Consider the following 12,422-nt stretch of genomic DNA (forward strand, 5'->3'; position numbering starts at 1 on the left):
ATCTGTTATTTTGGAGTAATTTGGTCATTTCAAAATGTTTATTTTAATTTTATTTCACTTCTGGACGACCCCGAAATGAAACCTATTGAGCTTTTGACCTCAGGATGTGAGGGGGCGCTAGCGCACCATCTATATCTATTTCACTACACAGCTCCTCACCCGAGCAAGAGTCACGTGTTCAGCCAGAGCCAATCGCTGCGCACACAGCCAAGCAGACACGGACTGTAAACACACGAGTGAGAGAGAAGAAGATAGTTTAGACCGAAACACGGAGCTCTCTGAATAGATCATTTGAAACCGTCGGCCACTGGTGAGTCTTTTGCAGATACGTTTCCAACCCGTTCAATACTCCATCTGGAAAACTGCGGATTCTCTGTGATGCCGTGCATGGAAGCTAAGCTCTGACCACTCGGTTCGAAGGTAAAAAAATCATTTTTGTTTTTAAAGAAAAAAGACCGCCGAATTGTAGATAATACTTTAATTTACTTACTCACTCGTAGTTTGAAGCTTTACGTTTTGTTTTGAGCAGTTTTGTTACTTTTCTGATTGGCGCTACAATGTCTATGGAGTTTTGTTGTCAGCGTCTCAAACATTTCCCAGGAACACACTCACAAGGTATTTATTTATTTCTAATAAAAATATACTAAATGAGTAAAATAAAACAAAAAACTAAACAATATTTATACAAAAAGTACACAAATTGACTCCAGAATCACTCTATAATGGCAACCAAAAACACTTGCACAAAAAATTTACAAAAAGACAACTGAAAGATAAAAAAAACACACACAAAATGACTCCAAAAAACATACATTACAGAAAAATACACCAAACAACAAAAACATAAAATTGACTCATAACACAAAACTAAATATTTATACAAAAAATACACAAAATGACAACAGAATCACACTCCAATGGCAACGAAAAACTATAATTATACAAAAACACAACAGAAAGATACAGAAATACACATTATGACTCCAAAAAACATACCTTACAAAAAATATAAAAATGAGTATGACTATTTTACTTTGCACCTGCAAATAAACCCCTACATAAACACTACAGAGTACAGAGTATGTACACCTCTTTGTACATCCAACCTTCAAACATATTCTCATCTGGCCATAATTGACAACTGTACTTATGCTCCCACATGAATGCATACTTCTGACGAGCACTGTTCTAGTTTTTTTTTTTTTTTTACCATACATACTGTTATTGCCAGTTTTTACATCTGAATTTGTTTTTACATAAAACTTATTTTACACTGCACAGTCACGTGGATCCGCGAGGATGCAAAGTGAAAGCGGTCCGTTCCTCCTCACTGTTTGTGCCTTTATTCTGTTGCTTCTCCACATCAGTCTGCCTTTATTCTGTTGCTTCTCCACATCGGTCTGCCTTTTTCTGCTTGATTTGCCTTGTAGCTGTTTAGCCTAACTCTGTTATGGGGACTTCTGCTCAAACGTCCACCAATGCACGTTTACTACTGATGGTCCATGAATGCGCCTGACTTCAGTCGAGCAGCCAAAAGAAACGCCCAAAACAGCTCATGGAGCACATGTGTTTGTAGAAAGTCTTCTGATTGACTGACATCCAGCATCATGCTCCTGGATTTCTAAACTTAATTTACAGGGCCAGGAGAAGGAGAAGAGATTCACTGTCCACTCAGAACACTTTGGATTACAATATACTCAAAAATGATGATGATCTTTGACCAATTGATTGAAAAAAAAACAAAAAAACATATATACAAAATTGCCATTGATTGCTGTGACAAATAAATCATACATTTCTAAACATTTCTGCGTATTCAAAACAGAAAACAGTAAAAAAAAAAAAAAAAAAAAAAAAAAAAAAAAATACAGCATACTCAAGAATATTTGAAGAATTTGTTCAGTCTGTTTTTTTTTATGTCGACTAACTGTGTGCATTTGAAATTGTTTGCTCTCAAAGAATTATTCTGCCCTTTTCTGCATCATATTATTTGTCACAAATGCACTTTTGAATGGTTTTGTTCAAAGCATTACAGGTCATTTCTGCTATGCTGATGTAGGTTTTAAATCTGCTTTGTTGGTTCTGCACGCAGGCTGGCCAACCCAACCCAGCAGTAAAGCTCTATGTTGTCAATCTTTACGGGCCAACGCACACGCTGGAACTCATGCCCCCAGAGACGCTAAGACTGCGGTGAGAAGGGACTGCTTTTCCTCTGTCAAGCTTTTTTATCAGCTGCTTTTACACTTAAAGAGATATATTTGAATACTTTGAAACTCTTATCACTAACACCATCCATCTTCAATTGGGGGTTAAGGAATAAGGTACTTTTATATTTAAGCATGATAATTAGTTTGTATAGGATAAATGATAAACATTACCATTTCAATGTTAATGGTAAACTAAAAAACTGCATTTAGATTTGAAGCATAATATGTTAATGTTAATATTCACTAAGATCTGAAATAAAGGGTGGTAAACCAGGTGCGTCCCTAAATCTTTTGGTGGCGCTGTTTCCTCACCTGCTGTGGGGAATTCATTTTCATTGCGGCACTTATAGCTAAGCGTAGAGACGTGTTTGAGACCGCTCTATTTAAATGAACGTGAGTGCACAGAAGCACAAAATTTAATTTGAAGAAACTCATTTGGAGGCTGGTGGACTTCTCTATCTGCTGCACAAACATTTAATAATGTAGAAAACTAAATAAATAAAGAAAAACATTTGAAAACAACTTTAAAACCTCATGATATTTTATCCCCCTATGTTAATGTGGCTGTTCCATCAGGTCCTGTAACTTTGCTCTGATCAGTCCATGGAAAACAGGCAGATTTGGACAGAAACCATCCTATTGATCTTTTTATGCCATTGATCTGAGTTAATGCAGCAACAGATTCTGTCAATCAGTCAATCAGCAGCATTTGAAGATGATCTACTGAGCATCACCTAGCAGGTCTGAGCTCCCAAACAGCACTCAGCTGATTTTGGCCTGACGCTCAACATGACACAAGAGTTTTAAGGTCAAAACATATAGAGAAAGGAGCTCATTGGAGTGGTGCGTCCGGAGCGACATCCATGGATCTCCGCGCACAGTATCCTCTCTGTACCGCAGCCACACCAGACTCCACCCGCGACGCCTCGGGTGTCCAGCTTTTCTCTCCCTCTCTCCCTCACACAGTTGTTTTTACTCTGCATTTTCTTATTCAAGGGATGTTAATATTGACAATTGTTTTATTTAAATTATTTTCTTTTACAAGAAAGGTTAAATGGAGTCTTTTTTTTTTTAAATTTCCGCTGTGTTTTGTGTCAACATTTACTGCAGCTGAGCTCTGGGTGTGTGTTTGCACCTGCTTGTCAGTCGTGCTTTTTTCCGGTGCTAAAAAATCACTGCAAACAGTTCCAGGTTTGTTGAATTGCATTGTGCCCACTGCATTCATTTATTTACATTCCCTCCTCCGATTTTTTGCGCCCCTTTTGAGATGCACCTATTTTACATATTCATTAGAGGGAAAAGCATAAATAGATTGTGGGTGCGGCTTGGGTTTGTACCTTTTATTAGCATGTGGAGTGATGTTTGCACACGTTTTAATACCCCTAAACCTTTAATGAATCCGCCCCTGAATGTAATAATGACTTGCTCGATCTTGCACATAAAAATGGTGTTCCATGGCTCGTGTTGTCAGGGAGATCAAGGCACAGACAAAAATGCACATTTATAGTCCATTTCTTATTAAAGCTGCAGTATGTAGAATCGTGAGAACAACCACACCTTCCCCTCCCGGCCTTTACCGGTATCCTGGTGAACACACACAACTGTGGAGCTTTAAGCGGCTCTTTTCTCAACAGATACTAGTGACAAATGTAGGGACTTTATCTTGTGTTGTTGGAGAGTTTTCTGATGTTTTAGACTGAGACTCTGACATGTATGCACGTATCACTCTGTAGTTACTACTGCCATGAGCTTCTCCCTTGCTACACAGCCGGCTGCAGTGATCCCAGCTGCCGGTCAGACCCACATCACTTGTGCATCCAGACTGCAAAATCAATTGCTTCTGTTCTCTCCACCTTGAATATGTTTCTTATAGGTTTACTGTGATGTATCCCATCTGTTCTCACTCTCCCTCTGAAACCAGTACATGTGACAGACCCTGTGCAGTCCCAGAGGTCCGCGCAAAGTCAAAGCGGACTTCCAAAGTCCGGTCCGCCCAAGTATGTTTCGGACTTTAGACTGTTGCTTCACCACGTCGGTCTTCCTTTTTTCGCTTGCTTTGCCGTGTAATGATTGTGTCTAACGCCGCGATGGAGTTTTCTCCTGCTGGAATGTCTGCTTTTGTACTTTGCTACAGAGGATGGGGACGTGCATCAAATTTAGTAGGGCAGTCAATAGTAACACCCCAAAACAGCTCATGGAGCACTCATGGAGCGCTCACTTCGCGTCTCGCTCCTGGATTTCTTAACCTCATCTATGGAGCTTAAAGAAGATTTTAAAGTGCACTTTCCTTTCAGAACACTTTGGATTACAATATGCTCAAAGGAGATCGTGTATTTTTGACCAAAAGAAGCCAAAAGAAACCATACATTTCTTTAATATCTATTTAACAGATAGGAATTTGTATTTTTATTTCATGTATTATCAGGATCAGGATCAGGATCAGCTTTATTGACCAGGTACAGTTTAGAACAATACGAGGAATTTGACTTGGTAGTTGCAGTGAAAGAAGACACATTAACACACCGGAGCAGCCATTTGCGGTGCCCACATATTTAGGTGAAAAAGGGATCAACAACAGGAGGAGAGGAGGGGTGAGGGGAAAAAAACTGCCAGTTTGAAACTGATTTCCCTAAACAGAGAAAGCAGTGTGAAACCAGGAAAAAAACCCACCTCCGTAAACATAAATGTAAGCATGACACAGTCAAACAACTCGAGACAAGGCATGTGGGAGGTTGGCTGGGGGAGGGGGTCAGGTGGGCAGAACAGTAGGATTTCAGCCATTTGGGGACATGGGCGTGCTGCCAATGGGCGCTGCAACCACGCCTCCATGCAGCTGCGGATGGGAGGTGGGGAAAGATGGCCAACGAGGCATTTGAAGTTGAAGACCTGTAGCTGCGTTACTGACAACCAGATGACGTGTGGAAAAGTTCAGCAACAACAATTCCAGGTGGGAATGTAGGGAAGGAGCGGGGGGAGGGAGTTGGGGTAAGAGCCGCCGTCTGCAGAAACTTCCTGGTGATAAGAGATGAGACAACCTTGGCTTTAGCCTTGGCTGGCTGGGGAGCCGAAAGGGAGATAAGCAATGTGATTTGATACAGGCTATGTCAATTTCCAATAGCCTTCTGTCCTGGGTCTCTCTGCTGTAATCCAATGAGTGGCCTAGTTTCCACTTCCAAGCCAGGTCAAATTCTCCCAGTTGTTATCCATAACGCGTAGACGATCCAAAAGCAGCTCTTGCTTGCTTTTGATATCGATCAACACATGAGTCTGAGTGTTCAGAGCCCTGCTACATCCTTCAGAAATCACTGGCAGCTTTTCCAAAACAGTCGCCAGCGTAGTACGGACTTTTCGATAAATTAGGAAGTCACCAGACACACAACTTGCCACTTGCCGCAAACGTCCCGCTTGGACATGCGGGTTCACCACCCCCGTTTGTTTTCGTCGGAAAAAAAAAATGGCTTTTTAAGTATAAGGAAAGGGAATTTGTTTCGTATTGATGCAGAAATATTTTAAAATATAGTTATACGTTATTGTAATCTAAGGACTTAAAAGTAATTATCCAGACTGATGCTCCTTCCAATTGACCTGCAATAGTTACCATTCGTAAATGAGACTTGGATAACAAAAGCTGATATTATCCCTACAGGGAACATTATGTGACCATGGTGAAGTGGATCAGCAAGACCAAGACATCTGTAAGGTGGCTGAACCGTGCCCAGAACATCTCAATCCTGACCGTGTGTGACACCACCACTGGAGCCTGCGTCAAGGTCTGTATGACTGTGTTGGAAATGCTATCTGTGTTTTGGCAAGATAGAAACTCTCATTGCTTTGTATTTGCATAAAAAAATAACTCTTCACACTGGAAATCTCCAGTTGATAAAAAATACCTACATACTATGATGAAGAGGAAAATGTGTACCGTATATGGAGCTTCTACCTTTGGCTAATTTGCAGCATTGTCCATGGCCAGGCTTTTAAAACACTTTAGAAAACATATACAGTGTTCACAAAACACACGAAGAGAAAGGAAAAGGAGATACAAACTGACAATCCCCTCGTGCTCGCAACTTTGTCCCAGTTTAATCCAACGTTTTACTTGTTTATAGAACTGCTTTAAAACTGTCTGGCATTAAACTTAGGTATGAGGAAGTTCTAGAAATGTTTGGTAATCTTGGGTAATGAATGTAGATTGCCTTTTCTTGGTGAGATAACACAGGACTAAAATCATGGGTATTTGGGTCACAAGCAGAGGTTGGTAATAGTGCAACAGTCCATGTATTCAGGACTGGAGTGGGACTCATTTTCAGCCCTGGAGTTTCATGCCTCAGACCGGCCCACTTGAGATCATGACCTGTTATTATTAGAATCTTATTATTTGCCATTTGCGGTGAAAAGAAACCACATTGGAATATTTGTACAAAAATACACCAGTATGCACCAGAGACAGCAACAACAAACACCAAAATAGGCAAAATAAATTAACACAGTAAAAGTTCAAAGGGAAATATTTCACACTATGAAACAAGGTAATAAAACAACACTAACCTACTTAAAACAATACAACAATAAATACACCGATAGAAGTGCAAAGACAGCCTTCAAAGTGTTTTGTTCAGCCTGATAACAGCTTGTGGGAAGAAGCTATTAATGTGGCGAGATGTCCTGCATCTCAATAAACGATACCTTCTCCCGGAGGGAGAAAGCCACATGGCTTTACCCAGGGTGGCCAGTACCAGAAGAGTTATTGATGACTTTCACAGCTCGGTTTAGGAGTCTGCAATCATAAAGAGCCTCCAGAACAGGCAGCTCACTGCACACAGTCCTTTTTGCAGAGCAGACCACCTTGTTCAGAGCTCTCCTTTCTTTGGCTGTGATGTTACCAAACCACACAGTCTTAGAGCTAACAAGCAGACTTTCAATGGTGCAATGATAAAAGTTGAGCAGAATCTTAGAGTTTTTTGTACAGGCGTGTGACAGTCACCACGACCAAAAACAAGCTCACATGTTTTAGATGTGTTCAGCAGGAGGTCGTTTTCTTTCTCCACTGAACAACATTTTCAATTTCTGCTCTATAAGATGAATCATCATTCTCAGTGATGAGACCAATAATGGTGGTATTGTCAGCATATTTGATGATCAAATTGGAGTCAGAAGAAGCCGCACACTCATGAGTGTACAGAGTAAAAAGCAAAGGACTTAAAATGCACTCCTGAGGAGATCCAGTACTCACAAACACTTCGTCAGAAAGACAGTCATAGATTTTTACTCTCTATGATCTACCAATTAAAATGCTAAAAATCCACTTACACATAGCATCACTCAGACCAAGAGACGTAAGTTTTCCAACAAGTTTACCTGGGACAAGATAATTAAATGCAGAGTTGTAATCAATGAACATAATTCTCGCGTGACATTTACCATTGTTCAAATGTTGGTATACAGAGTCCATAGCAAAGGAGATTGCATCCTCAAGGCTGCTGTTTTTTTTTTACGCAAACTGGAGCGGCTCGACACACGCAGGGATCTGGCTCTTAATGAAGTCCAATACAAGCCGCTCAAAAGTCTTCATCAGAACAGACATGAGGGCCACAGGACGATAGTCATTTAGACACATCACTGGAGTGACCAGAATAATCATGGACTTTTTAAAGCTGTCTGGCACAATACAGTTCCTCAGTGACAAGTTGTAGATATCCGTTAAAACAGGGGCAAAATGCTCGGAACACAGTTTCAGTACACGAGGAGGAATGCTGTCCGGACCTGGGGCTTTCCGGACCAAGTACTGAACAAGACAAGCTAAACTTCCTGCTGCGTCGTCCTAAAAGCACCCCGCTCAATGCATTCGGGACTGTTCTGTAAAGTCTTGCAATTCAGTGTATTTTTCTAAAATATTTCCAATTCAGTGCAAGTAAGGGTTGCGTCACAATATAGTGTGCACATCTCCAACATTATTACTTTTCAACAATATCAGAATCTATATTCTGTTCAAATAAGTGTTCACAGATATCCAAACCTTGAAAAATTAATAAAATAATAAATATGAAATGAAAAAAAATTTTAAAAAATAAAAAGTGTTGCACTTTCTAATAACACATCTCTTTTTCTTCTGCAAGGAAGCAGTTCCATCACAACTTAGATTTTACCAATATCAGAACATAAGTTAAAGGGCAAATCTCCAACACTATTCTTTACAACATCAAAATATCCTTTTCTGCATTATCAAATATCAAGCAATTTGGTGTTCACACATATCTAAACCTTATGAATAAAGTATAAAATAATTATTGCACTGTTCTCTGCAAGTGTGTTATTCACAGTATAACATAACTTTTTAATGATGGCATTATCTTTATTTCCTCTGCATAAGAGTAGTTTCAAAGAAACATGGCCAACCCTAAAACATTAATAAACACCTGAGCAGTGCACTGGTTTCTGCGACTTTGTTTATTACAGTATCATTGTCCAAAGACATGAGAATTTCTTTCTCATTGCACATGAGCATGAATGGCTCAAGTTTCTTCTGGGTCAAAGTACTGAATATACTTGAACGGTGGTTTGGAGGCAACGTTCAACATCTTGCTTTACCCGTTTCATTGTCTTCATTTGTCGTTTCAAACCGCAAGCTCATTTTAGGGAAAAAGTGGCCAATTTTAGCACATTTGGCTGCATCTTTCCAGAGCTTTCCTCTTTTTAATTCTCACCCACCCTTGCTCCTTCTATTTTCGTTCTTTCAAACATCGTTGACCGAGTGCATGGACGTGTTATGTCAGGGTGCATCTGCAAAAAAAATCAAATCAAAGTCAAGAGGGATATACTCGCCCTGGCTGACGGTGTAGGACGTGAGTCTGGCAGAGATTTTGATTATTTTCCCCGTTTGAGTGTTGATTCCTTGAAAGATATTTTGCGTAAACGTAGTATCGGTCTCCGAGGCAGAAAGATCTAACGCTAATGCTGCACACAAGCTGAAAATTCTGTCCGGACTTTTCAAACTGTTTCAGCTAGTGGCGTTACTCCAGTTCACTTATTGACCTGTCCATCTTTCACACTGCTTTCAAATTTGTAAATTGAATTAAAATAATAGCTTTGTAAAAATAATCATAGACCTGGTTAGTGAATGGTGTACCTCGTATATTTACCTTTTCAAAGTGAGAACTCATCCGGTTCTTTTCACACGGAAATATTGCTTGTCCCATCAATAATAATAATAATAGTAATACATTTTATTTATAAGCGCTTTTCAACAACTATACAAGTCAGAAAAAGAAACCAACAACAATAAAGTAAATACAGAAAATACAGAGTCCTAACCCGCCCGCTGGGGACTGCCTCGTTTCCACACTGCTGCTGAGCTGCTTCCATTGGTTTTTAAAAGTGCTTGGATCGGCCGAAATCAGCATCAGCGGAAAACCCTGGACAGCTCCTCGAGTCCGAATATGTGTAATATCAACAATATAACCACTAAGAAAACACTACAGATCTCTGGAATAACATCAAAAACGCTGTTAGGTTGGAAATATCAACAGAGTGGACGAGCTTGTTTACATTTATATCCCTCTCGACCTATGACCTCGACCTGGTCACGCATGGGCAGTTCCAGAGTGTGAAAAGACTTATTGTTATGGTCCTCCCGATTAGCCACACCGGGCCTGCATGTATTCATATCTAACTGTTTCACTATGGAATGGTTGATTGGGTACAGGTGCGTAGCAGATATGTCTGTCTATATCACAGACATATGGCATGATTAGCCAAGTGGCTAGCCTTTGTTTATCAAGTGCTATAACTTCATTAAATGAAAAGCCCAAGCTCCTAGACCTGCCCAAATCAATAAAGTATCTAGGAACATTGTAGCTCCCCCGGTAATGTCTAAAAATTGACAAATACATAGATAAGTAAAAGACAGTGTCCAGATATTGTAGTTTAAGTGCAAGAAACAGCAAGGAGAGGTAAATCACACAAGATTTTCTGAGAGTCACGTGACAGTATGTGAAATTCGACATGGTGGCTCGCTGCCTTGACTAGTCTACCAACTTTGTTTACTTGCTCATATTAACGCTTCTTACCGTTAAATTCACGCCACAAACGAGAGCCGACCACAAGCCCTCTCACCAGCCAGAGTGGAGGACCTTGGAGAGTTCATCGACCGATATTACGCCGAGTACGTGATGGAAACCGGACCAAAAGCCACGAGCACATCAGGTAAGTCTGCAAAACACCGAAAGAATGAATCGTCGACGGATACGTCCGATCTGGAGGCAGAGTCCCACACAGAGCTCTAAAATCCATCAATAAGAGGCTGGGTGTGGTTGATTTACTGCGCCAAGACTTTCAGGAAATAAAGACCAGCCTGGAATTTGCCTACCAACAAATTCAAGACTTACAAAAAGACAATCATAATATCCATTTGGCTTTATCCGTGGTAACATCGGAGGTAAAGGAGTTGTAAAATGAAAACAAGCTTCTTAAAGAGACAGTCCTGGATATCCAATCTCGCAGTATGCGAGACAACGTGATATTCTCAGGCATTCCAGAAACCCCCAACAACGACCCAGAGGCTCTGCTGAAAAACTTCATGTCGTCTGTGCTTAAAATCCCGGCAGTAACCGTGAAACACATCACCTTTCACCGCGTCCATCGTCTCGGTCCACGCAGAGGTAACCACCCATGCCCTATCATTGCCAAATTTGAACACTTTCAACAGAAAATCCAAGTTAAAAGTAAAGGTTGGGAACTTAAAGGTATGCAATTTGGCATGAATGATCAATTCCCTCGAGAAATAAATGAAAGTCGAAAAACCCTGTATCCTATTTTCAAAGAAAACCGACAGAGAGGCTGAAATTTCAAACTGGTCGTAGACAAGCTTTACATAGATGGCCAACTGTTTATGGATTCTAACATCACCCCCTGGCTCTACTAAGAAAATTAAGATAAAATAAAACAAAATAAAAATAAAATAAAATAAAAAAACAAAGCAAGAAGAAAAAAAATAACAGGTGATTTATGAGTTATAATTGAAAGGATAATTTTCCACTCATGGTGTAGTTAAAGTAGCAGTATTTGAAAAGTAAAATAAATAATAATGTGTGTGTGGGTGTGTGTGTGTGTGTGTATGTGTATGTGTGTGTGTATCTCTATGTGTGTATATGTATTTTAAAAAAGGATTTTCTATGTTGTGGCCAGCAGAGGAAGAAGCCTCATTAAGGGAAGTGTCACAGCATGTTCATCTCTGTGTACGTAACCTCCCGCTCGCAGTTTTTAGCAGATAATCACATTAAATAAAGCTAATCAGCCTTTAAGTATCAAACAGTAAAGCAACAAAATGGCCACTGATTACGGATCATATGGAGGTCAGCAGCACAGTGGCCAGGGTTATGGACAAGGAAATGGAGGAAACTCCTATGGTGGACAGAGTTATCCTGGTTATGGACAACAAGGTGCCTCACAAGCAAACAGTTATGGCCAATCTCAGCCACAGAGCTTCAATAATTATGGACAAGAATCCTCTGGGTACACTGGAGGTGACAAGTCTTCCTTTGGCCAGCCAGCGGCTGGTTCCTATGGACAGCAGGGCTCATATGGACAGCAGGGTTCATATGGCAGCCAGGGAGGGGGAGACAGTTATGGTCAGCAGAGCAGCAGTGCTTATGGTGGCCAATCACAGGGAAGCGGAGGTGGTGGTGGTTATGGTAGCCAGGGGCAAGCTGCTGCCCCCAGCGGTGGCGGGTATTCAAGGTGGAGTGAAGGGGACAGCAGCAGTCAGGGTAGCAGATATGGATGTGACCAGGGAGGCGACCGCTCTGAAGGAGGCGGCTACAGAGGTCGTGGTCGTGGCGGTGGTGGTGGTGGCAGCGGCTATGACCGAGCCGGCTATGACCGAGGTGGAAGAGGAGGATCTCCTGGTATGGGAGGTGGAATTTCGGTGGCTCACGAGACTACGGATCAAGGGATGATTTAGGTGGAGAGCAGGACAACTCTGACAACAACACCATTTTTGTTCAGGGACTTGGAGAAGATGCCACAGTTCGGGAAGTTGGAGATTTCTTTAAGCAAATTGGTATCATTAAGGTGAACAAGAAGACCGAGCAGCCAATGATTAACATCTACTTTGACAAAGCCACGGGTCAACCTAAATTAGAAGCTACAGTGTCCTTTGATGACCCTCCTTCTGCCAAAGCTGCCATTGATTGGTTTGATGGAAAGGAGTTCAACTGC

General features: G+C 40.9%; 1 protein-coding gene across 3 annotated transcripts in view; it reads left to right on the forward strand.

Moving 5' to 3' along the window:
* Nucleotides 1–12,422, forward strand: part of dpp10 (dipeptidyl peptidase like 10) — a 185,359-nt gene that overhangs the window by 120,240 nt on the left and 52,697 nt on the right. For all 3 annotated transcript variants that reach the window (XM_028436497.1, XM_028436499.1, XM_028436498.1), the window contains 2 exons: nucleotides 2,093–2,190; nucleotides 5,854–5,977. In XM_028436497.1, coding sequence (XP_028292298.1) covers nucleotides 2,093–2,190; nucleotides 5,854–5,977 — 222 coding nt within the window. The remainder of the gene's footprint in view (nucleotides 1–2,092; nucleotides 2,191–5,853; nucleotides 5,978–12,422) is intronic.

This window comes from Gouania willdenowi, chromosome 21, assembly GCF_900634775.1.
Source record: "Gouania willdenowi chromosome 21, fGouWil2.1, whole genome shotgun sequence".
NCBI lineage: Eukaryota > Metazoa > Chordata > Actinopteri > Blenniiformes > Gobiesocidae > Gouania > Gouania willdenowi.